Source organism: Festucalex cinctus, chromosome 11, assembly GCF_051991245.1.
Source record: "Festucalex cinctus isolate MCC-2025b chromosome 11, RoL_Fcin_1.0, whole genome shotgun sequence".
Lineage (NCBI taxonomy): Eukaryota > Metazoa > Chordata > Actinopteri > Syngnathiformes > Syngnathidae > Festucalex > Festucalex cinctus.
The window spans coordinates 15322870-15343686 of record NC_135421.1 but is presented as its reverse complement, the minus strand read 5'-3'; the positions used below and the strand labels follow the sequence as shown (position 1 = coordinate 15343686).

The following is a 20817-nucleotide window of genomic DNA, read 5'->3' as shown; positions in this document are numbered from 1 at the left end:
AGAATGCTTAGAAAGCAAAAGGTGAGGCACAAAATTTGGGGTGCACTAAGTGCTGTTGAAGGTGGTGTGCAACATTAAAATCTTGGGAAAATGGGGTGTGGAGAAGAAAACCTCAAGGAAAAACCATCAAGAAGAAAGTCTGGTATATATGTGAAGAACCCAAATCTGATAGAACGGTTCGAAAGCAAAAGGTGAAACACAAAATTGGGGGTGCACTAGCGCTGTTGGTGGTGTGCATCATTAAAATCTTGGGAAAATGGGGTGTGCAGCAGAAAACCTCAAGAAGGTCTGGTATATAAGGCTATGTTAAGAGCCCAAAACTGATAGAATGGTTAGAAAGCAAAACGTGAAACACAAATTGGGGGTGCACCAGCAGCACCTTTTGAATGGGGTGCATAGCAGAACACATTGAGAAAAGGGTAGCAAAATGCCAGTTATGCACATTCATGACACGTTTACACATCAAACTGACTGCAAATTTGGAAAGTGAAAGGTCTAACACAAATAGGGGTGCACTGGGTTTGCTGAAGGGGGTGCGCAGCAAAATTTCTTGGTAATATCTATTAAGAAGGCGATACAGTAAACACATTGACAGCCCATACGGGACTGAAAAGTTGGAAAGTGAGAGGTGGCATACAAATTTGGGGGTGCACCAGCGCTGTTTAAATGGGGTGCACGCCAGAACACATTGCGAGAAGGGCAGCAAAATGCCAGTCATGCACATTCATGGCACGTTTACACACCAAACTGACTGCAAATTTGCAAAGTGAAGGGTCCAACATGAAGAGGGGGGGGTGCACTAGTGCTGCTGAAGGGGGTGCGCAGCAAAATTTCTTGGGGATAGTCTATTAAGAAGGCGATACAGTAAACATATTGACACCCCATACGGGACTGAAAAATTGTAAAGTGAGAGGTGGTGCACAAATTTGAGGGGCAGCTGTAGAAAAACTAACCCAGGATGAACTTTTGCTAACCAAGCAATCTATTGCAATTTTTTTGAGGGATGTCCAAAAAAAAAAAAAAAGACGGATGGCGGCAGACGACGGGAGATCAGACCGTCCCGTCGCCGCCCGCCAATCAATCATAAGTCCCGCCCCCCTCAGCAGTCAATTATCACCCAATTGGTGGCAAAGAGGTTTCTTTCATCAAAAAGTGCTGACGCCATTTTGTACTTTTACGACGCTTGGGAATAAACAACCGCACGTTGCGAGTGTGCGTGCGTGTTGACCATGTGTGTGTTTAATTGCAAGGAATTTTTGGTGCGTGTGTTTCAAAATAACCGTTTCATCGGTTGTCGTTCTGATCACGATTTGATTTGATGGACTCAAGTGCAGCCGGGTCGGGCACCGGGTCGGGTGTTTCTTACTGAGCAAGGCGCGCGGCTGAGGGAAAAGGGTGTGGCCGTAGCGCTGGTTGAAGATGCGCGCCAGGTCCTGCGCCAGCTCCAGATGCTGGACCTGGTCTTCGCCCACGGGCACGTGCGTCGATCTGACAGCACGGCGACAAGACAAGAAAGAAAAAAACATATGCAAACGTGAAATTCATGTTTACAGAGATATTCAAAAAAAAAAAAATCATGGAGATTTATTTTTTTTGTCCAGCAGTGAAAAGGATGAATTTGGAAAACGTGGCAGATTTTCACGAGACTTGACACGGATCTGATCAGTTGGATCGGATCGGCACATATTTTTGTATTTCGTGCAAAAATCACCGATTGGTTGTAATGTCATCATTTGCCAATCAATCAATGACATCATTGCTCATGTCTGCAAAATAACCTGACAGCAAACACAATCTCATTTGCTGCAGGGACTTCTAGATTTTTAAAAACTTTTTTATTTGCTAACAAAAAAAAAACAAAAAAAACAAAAAAAGCTAATGTTATTAAATCATTTCATTTAATGTTATTTAAAAAAAATGCAGACCATAGTACGAACCGATACAGATTTTAAATAATAATAATAATAATAATAATAATAATAAAAATGCTGATCTTTAACAAAAGAAAAAAAAGCACGTTAAATGATTTAATGTTATTTCATTTTAAAAATTAAAAAACTGCAGGCCACAGTAAAAACTGATATAGATTGTAAATAATAATAATAATAATAATAATCCTGATCTCTAACAAAAGGAAAAAATTTAATTTTATTTTAAAAATAAAAAAAAATGCGGGCCACAGTACAAACCGATAAACAGATTATAATAATAATAATAATAATAATAATAATAATAATAGTAATAATCCTGATCTATAACAAAGGGAAAAAAAAAAAAACAAAAAAAAAACACCAATGTCAGTGTCGGGTATAAATTCAATTTGTCCAAATATGGTCAACTTCAAATCTGAGCTATACAGCATATACAAGTAGATAACTTTTATCAAACTCATACTATTAGTGTACTTTTTTTTTTTTTTTTTCCTGAAAAGTAGCCAAATGATCATTGTAAAAAGAAAAAAAAAAGTAATGCGCACGATATGGCTCAAAGGAAGACGATTCTATTCTTGGCACGCATCTGGTTAAAGCAGTTTGCAATTGCTCATATCGCCACCTACAGGCCTGGAGTGAAAGTGTGACTGGATTGTTTTTTGTTTTTTTGTTTTTTTCCCCCCCAAAATCATGCACACAAACAAACGTGGTCTCCCTGGTGGGAAAGCGAACCCACGCCATCCTGCACCGAAGGCAAGTGACGGTTCCACACCTCCACCCAGAGCCCTGTGACTGGATTGTTGCAATGACACATTCTCACTTGTAGAGGAGAATATCGGCTGCCTGGAGGACCGGATACGTGTACAGGCCCACGCTGCCTTCGTTCTTCTGCTTGCTCTTCATCTGGACACACACACACACAAAATAATACATTCAGTGATTCAAGACTGGAACATTTTCCGTCTTGTCTTTTTTGCATTTTTATTTTCTTCCTTTTTTTTTTGGCCGCGGCACTTCCTCAGGGCCCGATTGACGCCGCATGTGGCCGGGAAATGACGGCTATTAAGAGGACAAATCTGGCAGGTGGAGAAAGCAATAAAACAGACGACGACAGGGAAGTGAGATGGAAATCTGATATGCGGCGGGAGACGAAAAAAAAAAAAAAAAAAGTGCAACTATGACACAAAAAAAAAAAAAAAAAAGAAGCTTTGTTCACTTGAACAAATTAACACCTCGACTCCGTGTTGACAAAAGTGAAGCTCTCCATTATAATTTGGTGGAAAAATGGCAACAGCGCAGTCAAACCGGAAAAAGACAGGTGCGTCCAAGTTGGACACAAAACAATAAGTTGTCAATTGAATTTTGCAGCAATTGTGGGGACCGACGTGAAATTGTGGGGACATTTTGGTGCTCCCCACAAGTTCAGAGCTCTTTTTGAGGCCCAAGACTTGCTTTTATTTTTTTTAAACATGCTTTAATTTCCATTCCCTTATTAAAAAACATAACATCATTTCAAATTGACAGTGCAGAAATTGCACAAACAAATCATGATTCACTGACTGCTTTGTAACATGTCAGAGGTGCATAAATCCATTTGTACAATTTGGAATTAAACTGGGTGTCGTAACAATGAATCGGCAGTCACGAAATGATTATCATCATCAGTTACTTTTGCAATTGCAAAAATGTCATCACTTGACTTGAATGCACTCAGAAATTTGACAAGATTACACAAAATTGTCATTTTAGCTAACTACGCATGCATCCAACGAGGGCGTGTCCAAAGCCGAGTGCGTAGCGAGTGTGTCGGATGGTTGAGGTTAGGGAAAGGCAATATTACAATGTGAAGTCCCCACAATGACGCAAAGACAAACATGCATGCTTTTTTTTTGGCAGACGTTTTGTTCCTTTTTTTTTCTTTTTCTTTTTTTTTATTTTTCTGTATTTTATTTTATTTTTTGATTTTTTATATTTCGGTGCGTTTTCCTTTTTGTTGTTGCAGACATTTCTTTCTTTTTTTTTTATTTATTTTTGTATTATTATTTTTTATTTCTTTTTTTATTAATTTATTTTTAATATTTGCGTGCATGTTTTGCTTTTTTTGCAGACATTTCTTTTTTTAACTAATTTATTTTTTATCATATTTTATTTTTTAGATTAATTTATTGTTTTTTGCAGATATTTCTTTTTATTAACTAATTTATTTTATATTATAATTTTTGTATTTTATTTTTTAAATGTATTTTTTTATATTTGCGTGCGTGTTTTCCCTTTTTTGCAGACACATTTCTCTTTTTTTAATTATTTTTTTTATTATTATTTTTGGATTTTACTTATTTATTTATTTTTATATTTGCGTACGTGTTTTCCATAGATACCTTCCACTGCGGCAGGTGTCGGAGGCGGGGCATGCTGGTCAGGCATCCGAGGATCCACGAAAGTTCGGCATGCTCGGGCACCTGCGAAGGTGGGAAACGTCCGCATGTCTTTAAACGCACCACCTTCAAGTAGTTGACCTTTCATAATAATCGTTTTGATTGGCAATGTTTCGGAGCCGCTAAACAAAACAAAGATGGCAAGTGTGAAATGACTCCCTGGTGCCACAGACAGGCAGCGGAAGGTACTGCAGACAATTTGGAAAACAATATGATGACAGACACAATAACATTTCTGGGAAATATCCTCCCACTGGGGCAAATTAAAACTTTACGGTTGGCTGTCTACGTTGACATCCTCTTTCGCGGACGTCAGCTAACTGGGACTTGGATCAGGGCTGGACATTGGGGACCGGCTCTCCCCTTTCACGCAGTGAAAAGAACCAAAAAGGTAGGACGCTAAATACTTCGTTTGGAACACAATGGGATGGACAAACGCGCATAAAAGATGTTAAGCGGAAATCCACGTGGCTTTAAACGCATCACCAGGGACGAAAAGCACTAAAAACTGAGTCCTCTGTTCATTTGTTTCTCACTATAGTTCGAGTCATTTTTTTCCTCTTGTTTCTCTTGTTTTCACTTGTTAAAAAAAAAAAAAAAAAAACAGTCTTTTATTTTTTTATCCAAGAGGACACTGAGGACCACTGCAGCAAAATGGAGACTGTGGATTGCAACAGCCAGAAGAGAGGCAAAGCTAGCCAATGTTAGCGTTTTCTTTCCTTTTTTTATTTTTAGACACTGCACTTTTTTTGAATGACTGAAAACTTAAGGGTAAAAGAAAACTGACTTCTGGAGCAAAATGGAGACTGCGGAGTCTCCACTGGAGAGTCCAGAGTGAAGGCTCAGCAAAAGCCTGATTTTATTGCTGGCCATGTATCTTCAAGTGTTATAATGTTATCCAAGAGGAGATTGAGGGCGGCAAGAAAACAGCGTGCCACTGAAAAAGTTAACCTGTGGACTATCATGCTAAGGAAAGGCCTAGCGATGGAGAATGTGTGGTCTGCTGAAGCTCGTGAGAGACTAAGGAGTGTCATACTCAGCAAAGACATATCAACAGTGTGAACTCATATTAGCAACAATAGAGAACAAAAGGTATCCTGTTTATTTCTGCTAAGGAGACTCATTTTATCCACAAGGAGACTAAGGATTGCTAAAGCAAAGTGTAGTATAATACTGCAGTTGCAGCTAAGGCACAAAAGTTTTTTAAGACCATATGCATTTATTGTTATCATTTCTAGCCGCGTTTTTGTAAATGTGACAACTTTAGCCGAGAGGAGATTAAGGGCAGCAAAAAACAAACAAAAAACAAAAAAAACAAAAAACAGGACATCCAGAGCCATAGGCTAAGCTGATATTAGCACATGTGTGTATCGGTGTTATTTCTAGCCATGCATCCATAAATGGTACAATGAAAAGAAACTTTCATCCAAGTGTGGCAAAAGCTGCTGCCAAGTGGAGACTGTGGAGACTTCTACTGCAGCATGCCTAGCTAAAACTCATCGAAGGAGTCAACTTATTGTCATTTCCAGCCGTATATCCTCAACTGGTTAAAGGGTGGGGAAATGTTATCCAAGAGGTCACTAAGGGCAGCAAGAAAATGCAGTGCTGCCCAAAAATGGTGCCCTAAGGTGATGCAAACATGAACGTGCGGTTAAAACTTGTCACGGCATATCAACAAATGTTCAAATCTTAAGGAGTGTTTATCCAAGAGGAGATTACGGGTTGCAGCCAAGTGGAGACTGTGGAAAATTGTACCACAGCATGAAGAGTGAAGACGGGACGGCTGTCCAAACATCCCATTGGCCATGTTCAGAATGTTATCCAAGAGGAGACTACGGGCAGCGAGACAGCGGCAAACTAATACGGCAGCGTTGGCATATCAAAACAGTTTGTGGTGACAAATTTCACCCTGGGATTTGCCGCTTTGTCGTCGCCGTGACGCTGACATCTGCAATTTGCTCCAGTGATGAAAACGCGCAAAATGGCTTCTTGTTTTTTTTTCCTTTTCCTTCCTTTCCACCGACATTCTTTCATGCGGTTGAAGCGGCCACTTCTCGGTGGTTTTCTGTTTGTGTGCATTTCCACCCTGCCCTGTCAAACAGCCTGCTTGTGTGCGCACACGCGTGAGATAAGAATCAAGCGAGTGCCTTGTTGAAGCGCACGAGGGTGTCGGCAGGTAAACACGACCGGCGGTCACATCAACTACAAGACACGAAAACATTGACAGATCGGGGTTTCAAGCAGGGTTGGAGCTCGAAACCTTGGTAAATCTGAGAGACTCTGATTCCAAGCTTGCGCTCTCTTTTCAAAGCTTTTCAATTCGGGTTTAAAACCGATGATTGGGTTTCAAGTGAAGTGTTAGGGTTTTAAACAGGTGTATGACGATATTATCAATAACGTGATCAATCGTGATACTTTGTCTCCTGATAGATTATCGGTACACCTACGCCAAGTATCGCTATTTGTAGTTCATATACAGCCACTATAACAGCTCCATTGTTGATGACTTATTGAGTAATTACTTGGCGGGCTGCTAGGGGGCGCACCTCATAAGCGTGGTGGGGAAATGGACAAGTCTTCATGCAAAGAAGAAGACTCATCAGCTTACTTGTGTTTATCAGTCCAGCAACGGACTCACATTTGCATAGCTTGCGATGAAAAATGTGGATTATATCTTTAATTTTAAAGGGTTACTTTACTTATTTAGCCATTTTTGGCAGTCAAACATTAATATTTTGCCTACAATAAATTTGATATTTTCATTATTTTTCATGTACAATTGGTACCTTTAAAAACACATTTTGCAAGTTGCTGTCGACTGAAAATGACATTACAAAGGCTCAGGTAACCAATCACAGCTCAGCTTGTGAATGTCACATGACCAAACCTAGAAAACGTGTGAGCTGTTGGTACTAAGGTACTAATTGTGCGTGAAAAATAATGAAAGTATCAAATTAATTGTAGACAAAATATCAACTTTTTATTGCTACAATGGGCTAAATAAGTGAAGTATCTCTAACATGTTAAAACATTTTTTATGTTTTTGAAGCACACAATTTCTGAGGAATGCTAATACTGATTTAATTGAACTGAATATTTAAAGCAATTTTATGTATTTACTTTTACAATGTTAACACAAAAAATGGTGTGTCAGTTTATGAAATGAAACAAAATACTATGCGACTGACATGCTGCGTGGCAATAGTGTTTAAGAAAAACAAATTTGTTCACAGAAAGTTGTCCGTTAAAAATACACTTAAAAATACACTAAAGTACTCACTGTGAAAAATAATTTCTCATTGAAAAAAACCCCATCAGTTTATGTCTTGATTTGTTTTATCATAGATTCTCGTGGATTTATTACCTGACCAATATATCGATGATGACGGTATCGTCATATCGTGAGATAATCGTTAGAGAGCCTTGCATCACATATCCCATCGTATCGTGAGGTACACAGAGGTTCCCACCACTAGTTTTAAACATGGGTCAGGCTTTTGAGTGAAGGTTTACGAGGTCTAGTTTAGGGTTTTGAAACAAGCACTACGGTTTCAGAATATGGTTAGGGTTTTGAATTAGGGAATAAAGCCTAAAGGCTGTACTCTCAAGTTAAGGTTTCAAGCCTTAGGGTTAGGCCTTTGTGTTAACTCTTTTACTGCCAAAAACATGCAATAACGATGAGTAAAATCATGATGTATGCCGCCATAAACGTTAAATGACGTCAACTACATTTTTTGTTTTGTTTTTTTGTTTTGTTATCAATGGGCAGTGCAACATCTAAGTGCAGTGCTGCCTGGTCAATGGGTTGTGGAATCAAAAACAGCCACTAACTATGGCCATCAGATGGCAGCATTGTATCGCTTTTCAATGGGCTGGTGGTGAAATAAAGTTGAGTTGAGTTAAACAAGGACTCAGTTTTCAAACATGAGTGAGGGTTTTTAAACGCACGTTAGGATTTTGAGTCAAGGTTTCAAGCTTTGGTTACGGTTTCAAATGAGGGTTTTCAATGCTGTCTTAAGAGTTTGAAACCATGATTGGGGTTCAGAATTAGGGTTTCAAAATAGCATTAAGGTTTCAAACTAGGATTGTGGGTTCAAAGAATAGGGTTTCGAATAATGTTTTTAAGCCGGGGTTAGTCAGATTTCAAACTAAGCATGGGGTTTCAAATTAAATGTAGGGTTTGGAATCAGTGATTGGCACCTGGGATCGGTTTTCAAGCAATGGTTCGGGTCTCAAGTGGACTTTCAATCAATCAAATGTGCAGAATATCCTACTATGCACTGTGATTGGCCAGTCTGTTTTTGTTTGTTTATTTTTAAATTTCGGATCCTCGTCACCATGCAGATTTTTGTGTTCCCACCTGCGACTGCTGGAAGAGGACCACCTTGCGCGGGTCGATCCCGCACGCCAGCAGGCTGGCCACCATGTCCAGCGTGTTGGCCCGGAGGGCGCGCGGGTCCTGCGGCTGCGTGACGGCGTGCAAGTCCACCACGCTGTACAGCACCGACGGATAGCGCTCTTGCAGGGACGCCCAGTTCTCCAGGGCGCCCAGGAAGTTGCCCAGGTGGGGGACCCCCGTGGGCTGGATCCCGGAGAACACCCGACACATTGCCGCCGAATCCTGCCCGACAAAAGAAGACAACCTTGAGCGTTAGCCAGCGGGGTAGAAAATGCTAATGCTACGTCGCTAACGGACACTATGAACAATATTTTTGAGGGAAGAAGGCGCCTTAATCCTAGTTTGACACCAGAAACCAGGCACGGGACTCGGAAACCTTGTTTTGAAACCTGACACCAAGTTGTAAACCTGATCTTGAAGCGAAATCCACAACTTCAAACCCGAAATGCCAGTTTGAAACACTGATCTGAATATATGACTGGATAGCTGAGAGGCCAAGACTTCTGAAGTCGCGAGGCAGCCGTATTGCTCCTCCCAAGAAACGTTTCTCTATCAGATATATTTACAGTATCCAAATTGGAGAACATCTGAGTACTTAGTAGGGATGTAACAATAATAGCAATATCGTGATATTACGATATTAAAACTGCCACAATATATCGTCGTCATCATGTCACGATATTAAAAGCAGCACTTAAAAAAAAAAAAAAAGTCAAAGTCCAAGTGTAGTTGTAGCACCCTCTGGTGGCTAGTTTTTTAGTGCAGTTTAATTTTTACAAGGCATGTTTTGGCCCTTATAGGTTTAAAATCCACGTTAATGGTCAGATGAAGGGGGGACATAATATGCTTGTGAACTGAGTCAATATGTGGAGGAACTCATTATTATTATTATTATTATTATTATTATTATTATACATTGTAGGTTGTTTATATGCATTGCTTTAATGAACAAAGGCACAATATTCTGTGCTTTTTTTTTAGTAAGTGCTCATTTTTTAATCTTGCAATATTGCAACCTTTATATCGCCAACCTCCCCACAATATCGTGATAATTATCGTATATTGACCTTCATATCGTAATAATATTGTATGTGATGTTTGGATATTGTTCCATCCCTCGTGCTTAGTAGAAACAAATTGATTTATCATGTTTTAAATGTGTTAAACAAGAGGACTTCAGACAATTTTACAAATTGCCTTAAATACATGCATACTAGGAGTGTGACGATATATCGATATCGTGATAAATCGTGACCCTTTGTCTCCCGATAGATTATCGATACGGTCACACTCGACCATTCCGGTGGTTTGTCGCTCCCTCTCTCCAGCTCCAGCGCTTGCTCCGGTGGCCGACCAAGAAAAAAAAAAAGGTTTCTTTTGGCCCACAAGGTGCTGCATTCTTTTCAGGGAGAGAACACAAGCACTCGCGTCCACGGTGTCAATTTGACACTTTTGCTCTCGCAAGTTGACTCTCGCACACTCACTCCTAGCCACTTTCGCACATTTTCACTTTTTCCACTCGTGAGTATGTTTATGGTCGCCACTGGAGCCTGCACACTCTTTTGGTGTTAAATTCAAATTGATGTATTAAAACTACAACAAGTATGTGTACTTGTACAGATACAAAAAAGTAGGGAGGCACGATAATGCTATTTTGAACAGATACAATCAACAATTTAGAAAGTGACGATAATCAATAATCGATAATTGTTTGCAAAATTAAGTTGAATATGAATACACTTTCGAGTCCTACTAAAAGTCTAACGTACAAATACACAGAAAGATTGTGTAGCACCATGAAGCTGAATTTGATTCACATCTTTGCTTCAAAAGACAACTGGTAACTCATTTAGAACTTCCCAAAACAAAAACCATCATGTTTGAAAATTGCAATGGTGGTCTTGAACATCACTAGTTGTAAACCAAGGTTGGGGGGTCCATATCCATCCATTTTCTTCACTGCTAACTCCTCACAAGGGGCCTATCCCAGCTGGCTTCGGGCAGTAGGCGGGGTACACCCGCAACTGGTTGCCAGCCAATCGTAGAGTTTCCATCTTTATATCTATCAAACTACAATTTGAATTTCGGGTTTCAAACAAAAGTAAGAGTTATTAGACTGGATTCGGTCTCAAGACTGGGTTTGGGTTTCACGTCAGCGGTTTAAGTCAGGTTTAAAGTTCTGAGGTTGGGCTTTAAATTTGAATTTTAAGCCCGTCGTTTGGACTCTTTGAATTTATCAAGCAATCCAAATGCTCCAGAGCTTTCTTTTGATTGGATATCCTTCTTGTGGCACGTCGAGGAAACCGGCATCACTTTCACTCAGTCTCCGCGGACCGGACCCCAAGATCAGCCGGTCAGCCGAACCGCCGCATGTCGCGGGTCTCCGAAAAAGCCCGTCGGCACGTCGGAACGCGAGCGAGCAAGGCCGGAAGGAAGTGAGCGCTTATGTCATTAGCCACCACGTAATTGCGCCGAGCCTCTTCGGGGGGGGGGGGGGGGGGGGGGGGGGGGGAGTCGATTTGGGGTGCAGACGGAACCCCGAGTCTGGCTCTTGTATGTTCTCACCTCCAGCTCACGTTAACCCCTCACCACCCCCTCCCCTCGAGGGAAGCCATTAGCCAGGCAACACATGCTAATGGCGTCATTTGAGCCAATCAAGTGTCAAGCAGAGTCAACAGCGGCTGTCACCTGGACAGACGCCTCCGAGGAAGGAAGGCCGGCCGAGGTCTGGAGACCAGTTTGCGGGGAGCGAGTAGGAGGGTGTGGCGGGGGGTTAAGAGGTAAATCAGCCCCCCCGCCTGACGACAGGCCGGACAGCCAACGGTGTATGGCAATTCATTTTTATGACGGATGCCGCAACACGAGCGCAAGAGGTCGTTAAAAGGCGATACGCTTTTAAATCACGGCAAAGAGCGTCTGAACGGAGCAGACGTGATTTGTCCCGCAATATTTCATACAGCTCATAAAATTAGCGCAGAATAAAAAGGCGGCGTGTACTCGGTAACTTGAGTTGACGTTTTAAATAATGGACTACATGACAAGGTCACCAAGGTCAGGATAAAAAAAAAACTAAAATATAAATGAGACCATTCATAATCAATCAATACTTATTACTGCTAATTCTTGAAATGTGTCCCATCTGTAAAGTTAGAGTTAGAGAAGAAAAAAAAAAAAAAAAAAACTGACTGTAATTTTGGAATCAGCATGCCAATTTCACAGGGCTGGTTATCGATTCTAATTTTCTCAAATTGATTCGATTTCGATTCACAAGAGTTTCGTTCGATTCAATTCACATCAACTTAAACCGATAGATTAATTATGGCGCATCAATTATTCTTAAAAGTCAAGGACACGATTAAAATCTCGGCAAATATAAAATTCCAAAGAATTGGTCAAATTCTTTTCGATTATTAATTAAAGTCACGCGTGTTATAATCACTTGTGTTACACAAACATTGGCATCAGCAAGGATGAGATGAAAATATTTTCATCATTCTAATTCATAATTGTACCGGTACATATTAATTAAAAAGGATTATGAATCGTCTTAGAGGTACACCGAACACAATTTTCCGGCCGATCACCGATCCTCAATCTTTTAAAAAGTCTGACCTGCCGATCTCGATTTTTGCCAATCCTTATTTTTTTCCCATAATAAGCAGCCAGTGTTCCAATCTTGTTTTTTGAAAAACATTGATCAATATCTGTGAAATAATGCAAACATTTTGTTTGAACTGCACAGTAAGTATTTCTCTAAGATAAAAATAAAAGCCAATGAATCATCTCAGCAGAAGAGGATACTTACGAGACTGGTGGAAAAGATCGGTTTATTTTTAAGGAATCGGCCGATCACCGGTCCCCCAAAGTTAAGAAAATTGGGGCCGATAAATCGGACGGGATATCGATTGGTGCACCCCTATCTTAAAGTGCAATAAGGCGGGTCTTTCATAAATGTAAGAAAATATTTTAAAATTTACCTGAACAGTAAATTTCAAGATAACAGTAAGATATGAAAAAAAAATACATTTTCTTAAGAATTTATGGGAAAAAGATATTAACTCATTGACTGGCAGCCATTTTGAGTGTAGCAAGCCCCTTCGCTCCCGGCTGTTTGACTGGATTTGGACTACTTTTACAATGTCTACAGAATATTGTGTTCTATTAAAACATAGAACCTACTAAAAGAAAGATTAGATTGTCTTCTTTCATCAGGAAAAAAAAAAAAGTATATTTGTATCTATTTCTGTTTTGCAGCAATTAGCATAGCTAGGTTTCATCAATATTCACATTCCTGGTGAAAACACTGACAAAAAGAGCTTGTTGCAACATGGCCCTGGTTGACCTCTTAGACTGTATGTTTTTTTTTTTTTTGTTGTTTTTTTTTTAAATAGCTATCATTGCTTTAAGCCACCTCTTTATGAGAGAAGCTGCATCAAAGCCTTGTGTATACACTTTTTTTTTTTTTTGTAAACAAAACTTTGGAAGGGAAGGACAAAGTATTTAAAAACATTTTTACATATTTTGGGGATTGAATGAGTTAAAATAATCAATTCATGGGTTTTATGAATCGATATCGGGCTTGAAAAGGAAAATTGGTTCGATATTGATTATTGGATTTTTTTTAAACCCAGCTCTAAAATTCAATATTAATTACCATAAAAATATAAACATTTTTTTTTCAGGCTTTGTGGTGGGGAAAAATGGTTTGAGATTCCGTCTGGTTCATCGCTTTTTGCAGTTTTTATTTATTTTTGTGGTTGCGAATTAGTGGAAGCTCCCAAATTCCCAAGGTGGAATTTGACTAAAAGGGAGTTTTGCTATGACAACAACTTCCTCCAGGCCTGGAGTTCAAATGTTTTCTGCACTCTCTCGCATGCATGTATTGCATTTATTGGGCATTCTTGCGCAAGGATGTCATTTTGTTGTGGCTGATTAATCCAACGTTTTCTCGCCGGCAGCGCAGCGTGTGCTCGCTCGCTCTGCGGCAAACAACACGAGAGAGAAATGTTGGAAAAGGGTTGTCCAAAAAGCTCGCTCCAGCGTTAGCGTACGATTCGCTCGTTGTCCTCACATGACTGTTTTTCCGTCCATCTGACTGTGGGGCAGCTTCTTCTTTTTTTTTTTTGGAAGGCTGGTGTGTCCGTCCAAGTTTCAGATGGACACATTTCCTCCACACCATGTTTGCGCTTGACCTGCGACCCCCCGCGGACGTTTACCGCACACGAGCAGCGGCAGACAAATGAACACCTATTCCAGGGGAAAAAAAAAAAAAAAAAGTGTGAAAAGACGGCGCTAACGTGTACGTAACCTCGCGAAAGCCGTCGCCCTCCCTCCCCATTAAGACTGATTTCGCACACACAAAAGCTTGTAATGTCTTCAGCATATGGCGGCCGCCAAAGAGGAAAGCTTTCGTCACCTTTAGCGACGATGTAGCTAGCGCGATGGCAGTCAGTGTGAAAATACGAGGGGGTCTGTTATGCGTCGTCGACAGGCTTCCATGTTGCTGACGGTTGTTTTTTTTCTTCCATTTGTTCATATTTCATTTGCCAAAGAGGGAGAACATTTTGTCAGCCGCAGAATCGTCATCCAACTTTGACGCCATTGCTGCGGCCATATTGGAGTGCGTAAATAAAAAACGCTTCACAACTCTCGCACCCAACTTTCCAAGTTTCACTTTACAAGTACCACAATCCACCCAAAATGGCTGACTGTGTGCAAAAACAATTTTTTTAACAGAATCAAATAAAAACAAAAATGTTTAAAAAAAAAAAAAAATAAAAAAAAATAAAAATAAAAAAAAAGAAAACAAACAAACTACATTTTATGTTTAAAAAACGAATTAAAACTAACTATAATTATAGCAAAAATGTCCTTCGGATTTGTCTTTGGTTATTAATTTAATGCATGAGCCTTTGGAGATGATTTTAATGTGATATTAAGTAGATTTATTTTGATATTAGCCATAACAGGGACGTTTGAAAGTGTGTCACACAGAAGTGACGTCATCTAGCCGCAGCCAATAGAAAAGCACCTTTAGATGTCACTCCCATGGTGTTTTTTAAATATTGTACACAACTAATACACATGAACAAATAAATAAATAAATAAAAAAAACTAATACTGAAACTAAAACTAAGCATTTATGGAAAAACTAAAACTACTAAAAACTAACAAAACCACCCTGAAAACTAATTAAAACTAACTCAATTTGAAAAAAAAAAAAAAAAAAAAAACTCAAAACAAAATCAAAACTAATTAAAATGAAAATTCCAAAATAATAATAACCCTGGTTATGACAGACATATCCACCCAATTTCGTGTCAATTGATGAAACCGGCTTGGGAGAAGATGTTTTTTTTTTTTTCTTTCTTTTTGGACCAACTTTGTAAGGGCTAAAATTCACCAAAAAAAATGTCTGTTTCAAGCCAACAAGTCCGATTCCCTGTTCAATTTTGTGAATGAGACTTTTTTTTATAACAAAATAAAAAACAATAAGAAAGTGAAATAAGAATAGAATAAACAAAAATAATAGCAACTAGAAAAACAAGAACAAATACTGATTGTTCCTGCGCGTGTGCTGTGCACCCATGGTGTACACACTTCAAGTGAGTACAGAAGAAAGTTGCAATTGAATTCGATTCAAATAACTCCTTTTTCACACATCGGGAAGAATTTGTGCCTTTACATAGTGTTACCTCATTTGTGGGTATGTGTTTCCACAACATTTGTGTGTGGATTAGGGCTGCACGGTATTGGAAAAACATGCGATATAGTTGTTGAATATCACGATATCGATATTATTGCGATATTCAACATGTACCTAAAGAAATAATATTTTTATTATCAAATTAAAGAATAACATTTTTTTTCATGTAGTAAAATACGCAAGTTCAAAGTGTTCTTAATTTATTGTAATTACCCTAGATGATGTTCAACTATTGGATGTTGATGCATGTTTAAGTTTGTTTCTGATTGGTCAAATCCAGGTAAAACCAAAAAATCCCATATGAAAATTATTGCATGTCTTTGCGATATGCATATTGCATGGGCCAATATCACGATATATATTTTTTCGATATATTGCCCAGCCCTAGTGTGGATATTCGTTATTTGAAGGAAAAACGCTCCCAAAGTCGATGCTAACTTCCTGTTAACATTTGCTAACTTCCTGTTAGTGCTAGGCTAGCGATATTTTAAAAACAAAGCATGTTTTGTATTTAAATATACGTTAGGAGTAATTCTTAACATTGTATATTTAGTTTTTACAGTTAACTCCAACTGCGATGTCATTAAACAGCTTAAAGGACGCTTAAGGACAACAGAATAATGTACGCTATAACACTTGCTAGTTGCTCATGCTACGTAGGCGAAATAGTGCATTCAGGGTACTTTCACAGCATCGGAATTTTCGGTTTTCTTCGGTTACGTTTTAACACGGTTTATAAATAATCGGCCAATTGTGCCAAATGGCCAATGTTTGATGGCCAATAATCGCCCGATTAATCGGCCGGGCCCTACTTCTTAGTCCCAAAAAAAGACACACATTTAGTTGTTGTTTGATTTTTAATTGAGGATGAAGTTTCTGTCCATGCCATGTCATCAATGGATGTAATTTTATGCCCATGATCTTGAAAAACATCCAATATTTAAAAGACGGAAGCAGCATGCAGCATATTTCAAGTGAGGATTGGCTATTGTCATCGAGTATTTTCCAGCGGAGCCGTCAACGTTATTAATCACAGCCCAACAGAGCATATCTGTTCCGTGATGTGCCTCTGGGCGTCTTTTCAGGGCTCATAGGTTCCGATGGCAGCCAAGACATTTCACACCGACCAATCGTGCCAATTTCAACAAGTCTGCGGGATGGCCGCCGTTCGGCCCCCCCTGCTGTGAACGACCATCAAGTCTTTGTAGGGGGACTCCGGCGTCAGATCTTTGCCAACGCCGCATCCCGACAGGAGTTGCAGATGGAAGGACGGAAGGATTTCCCCCCTGGCCAACTCCCCCCCTTCACCCGACTCTCCCGCTGAGCATCCCGACACAGAGGGTCCAGTGTTCCCCTTCCGTGCCCGTTAACACCGGAATTGCGATGCTAATCCACCTTGACGTGCCTTTCCCTCCCTATCCGACTTGGCCGTCTATGTTCCAAGACCCGTTAACTGAAGTTTACGGCATTGTGTGTGTTTTTAGTCTGAGGTGAGAACACACCGCAGCTTGAGAGAGAGTACGTAGCAAGAAAATGTCAAGAAAACTGGAATGTTCATCCAAAAAAACTGTACAGTCCAAAATCCCCATTTTGATGGTTCTTCAAAATTTTTGGGTGGATTTGCACCTGCAGAAGTCAAGTTCTCATCCATGGAATCTTGGCGCTGGCCATATGGTTGGAGGGAAGCCAATCATAAGAACCTCAAGGCAGCAAGTGGGAGAAAAAAAAATGCAGCTAATGAGGTCAAGTGAACAAACGCAAACATCGTAAATGTGACTACATGTAGACAATGTCATGTATTTGTTGATATTTCATCGGCTCCACAGCAACAAGTCACAACCTAAGCTGGCCTGAAGCCAAACTGTGCAGACTAGGATTTTCCCTAACCCCTTACCTTAGCCATAAACCCATACACATGATGAGAGGAGTTTTCTTAATCTTAACCCACACTCTAGTCCTAAACCCTTTGTCCGAACTTTCACCAGATGGAAGGATTTTTACTTAACCAATAACTCTTCACCTGAACACAAAGCCTTAATCCAAACAGGTGTGCAGATGGAAGGGTTTTCCATACGCTTAAAATACTAACCATAAAAATCAAAACGAATTTTACCTAACTCAGTAACCCCCTAACCCCAGATTTAACCCAAAGCCCTAAACCAGATAGAAGGACTAAATCACCTGATAACCGTGCCCCTAAGTCAGAGGGAAGCGTTGTTCACTAAACTCATAACCATAACTCAGGATGGGCGGATCGTCATCTAACTTGATAACCTTAACCTTAACATGATCCCTAAACCCTAACCTCAAATCGCAACTTCAACATGAAACCAAATCTTGTCAAGTCACGTTAAGGTTTAGATCTTAAAGCGATACAAGACTTGTAACTCAGTTTGCAGTATTGGATTAGGCATTGTTTACAAAGAATAAAAGTGCAAATATCTCTAACATCTTATTACCTGAATGTTCCTTTAAACCGATTAAGTATCAAAATACGAACATACCGTGGTGAACGCCATGTTCCCGGTAACGTGATCCCGTGCGTAATCGGAAGCAGTCTTCGTTCATTTCAATGGATTGGGAATTTGCTGACATAATAGGCAAGAAGAAGACAGTCTTCGATCCCAAATACTGGGCCAATTCTGTTTAGAGTCAAATCCTCAACACATGCAGTTTCATGTCATTCCGTGTGGGTGCGGGCGGTGGGGGTGACCGCTCCTAATGTGGCCTAAAGCGTGCTGATCACACGACATTGTAGCTTAGCCTAGCAGAGTAAAAAGTCACCCGGATCTAACTTGGACTCGCCGGTGGCTGGATCTGCCAGTTTCATCCGGCTTTCGGTTGGAAACAAATCTTTGGCGAGACCTCCATGGCTGTACTGCTTTTAAAGAAGTGCTTCTTTGTTGCAAGGCGCCATTCTACCTTTGATGTCACGATCATTCCTCGTGACCTCCTTTGCTGTCACTGACAGCCATGTCATCCAATGTGTATTTTACGCACGCGATACATCACGATGATCATGTGACTGTCCAAAATACCCGATACAGTACTTAATGCAAAAATATTCATAAAAAGTGCCATAAAATCATAATCGCTCAACATCAATTGGCAATTTTTTCAGGGAATATTTGAAATGAACCATTTCACAGAATAGCTGGTTAGTTTTTCATAAGTCTTGTGTTCCTTTAACCTTAACTCTAGTTTTACACCCTTTGTCCAAACTTGCACTAGCATCCCAGATGGAAGGATTTTCTATATGCCTAAAATGTTAACCATAAAATCTAAATGTTTTTTACTTAACCCAGTAACCCCCTAACCAGAGATTTAACCCCAATCTCTAAATCAGATAGGACTAAATCACCTGATAACCGTGCCCCTAAACATTGTTTACTACCCTGATAACCAGATAGGTGGATCGTCATCTAACTTGATAACCTTAATTGGATTCCTAAACCCTAACCTCAAAGCTCAACTCCAACGTGAACCCAAATCTTGTCCAGGCATGTTATGGTTTAGATTTTAACCCATATGAAAGGGTGAACCATGTTTTGAATGAAAGAGCCTGTGCCTACTCTGCCTTTTTAGTAGGCCCCGATTTCGCAAATGTAAAAGTCGCAAAGTTGTAACACAAATCCTAACCCAGATGGGAGGACTTTCTTGACCAGAAAACCTAACCCTCACCCTCAACAAGTGCCCTAGTCCGACTCCTAAACGCTAAATTATTCTCAACCGTAACGCTGGAATATTAGCGTCACACATTTTCCCGAAGTGCCTTCATGCCAGGAGGTTCGAAAGAAAAAGCCGCAAAAACCAAACATCCAAGTGAAAACATTTTTTTTTGTAAAGCCCATTCCAGATTTCAGTGTGTGTTTTTCTGTTTTTCCTCCACTGAGGGTGCTGGAGTGAGGCAGGGAGTTGAGGGGGTGGGGGTTGCCCCCTCCCCAAAAAAAGAGCATTTGATTAAATCTGCGGTGGGAAGGCGGGACAGGTGAGATTGATGAGGTTCCTCCCAGCGTCACACTGTGCAGAGAGCGCGGCGGCAGAGCACAGGGAACAGAAACGCCGCAGTGTGGCAGTCCAGGCAGGGGCTTGGCGGCCCGCCCCGCACTCGCGCCGTGGGGTCCCCCGGCCTGATTAATGGGGACTGGAGGCCCTTCAAAAAAAATAATAAAAAATACAGCAGACGCGGACCGCTCCAAAAATAACTTTGACGGGCCCGCGGCTTCTGAAGGGTCCAGACTTCAAGACAGCCTGGAGGGAGGCCAGGTGGAAGGGGGGGGGGGGGGGTCAGGAAACTGTAATCTGCCTTATTAGGAACTCAACCTTTAACGAGCGTTTCCAGTTGACGCAAAGTGACAAAAATTGACGAGGGCAAGCCTATCAACTAAACGATCTTGCGAGCGGTCGCTGTGGTTACGTGCGAGTGATAGACGCAATTAGCAGGAAAAGTTAGCGGGACACTTGGGACACCCATAAATGACAGGATTTAGCAACCTTTGCGGATTTCTTTCAACGGGGAGTTAGCAAACCTCAAGGGAACACCGACAACAGACGACTGCGACATTTTCAGCTTAAAAAAAATAAACACAAACGTAACAAGGATGTGGTTTGTCACATGACCAATTTAAGCAAAAGAAAATATTGCAATGCCGTGCATAACTATGTCAGAAAGTGGCAAATGTCAAATGGAGACTTATGGATTTGGCTTGCTACCCTCAACTGGTTGCGTACAAATCAAAACGGAAAGCATTAGGAAGAAATTTGTCACGTCACACGAGGAGTTCAAAAACAAAAAAATAAAAATAAGGCTGACCCCACATATTTGAGTTCAAGAATTGGGAATTCACATAGTCAACCTCCCAGTGTGATCATTTCGATGACAAATATTTTTTGTCATAATTTGTCACAATTCCCCCCCCAGTCGAAAATGAAACGAAAACTAAAATAGAAGCCATTCATTGTAACCATAACGATAACTAAAATGGACTGACAATTTTGTCAATGACTAGATTGGTGGAAAATAATCGGCTAATTTTTAAAGGATCGGCCGATCATCCCAAATTAAGGAAATCGGCCGGTCAATCGATCGGTGTTCCCCTAATAATTAAAATAAACAATTTGGCGTGCATGCATAAGTACCGAATGAAAATGAAAGAATGACGAGGGGGGACGACTTTGGCACATCAGCTCGCAAGCACACAGTCAGCGCAGCGGAACGCGTTCTTTCTTACCGCTTAGCGCGTTTTCACTAGGGATAGACCGATAATCGGTGCCGATATTTGCCATTTTGACAAATATCGTCAGAAAGCGGCATTGGCCTCATTACCAATCTGAAGGCCGATAACG

The 20817-nt window shown here is 40.5% G+C and overlaps 1 protein-coding gene across 3 annotated transcripts in view; it reads right to left on the bottom strand.

The window, feature by feature from the left end:
- The window catches only part of wars2 (tryptophanyl tRNA synthetase 2, mitochondrial), a 67233-nt gene that overhangs the window by 3074 nt on the left and 43342 nt on the right, over positions 1-20817 (bottom strand). For 2 of the 3 annotated variants that reach the window (XM_077537767.1, XM_077537765.1), the window contains exons 2-5: positions 8727-8987; positions 4310-4390; positions 2752-2834; positions 1367-1488 (exon numbers count right to left, since the gene is read on the bottom strand). In XM_077537767.1, the coding sequence (XP_077393893.1) occupies positions 1367-1488; positions 2752-2834; positions 4310-4390; positions 8727-8975 (535 nt within the window). In that variant the 5' untranslated portion in view covers positions 8976-8987. The remainder of the gene's footprint in view (positions 1-1366; positions 1489-2751; positions 2835-4309; positions 4391-8726; positions 8988-20817) is intronic. The other variant, XM_077537766.1, reaches the window with a different exon arrangement.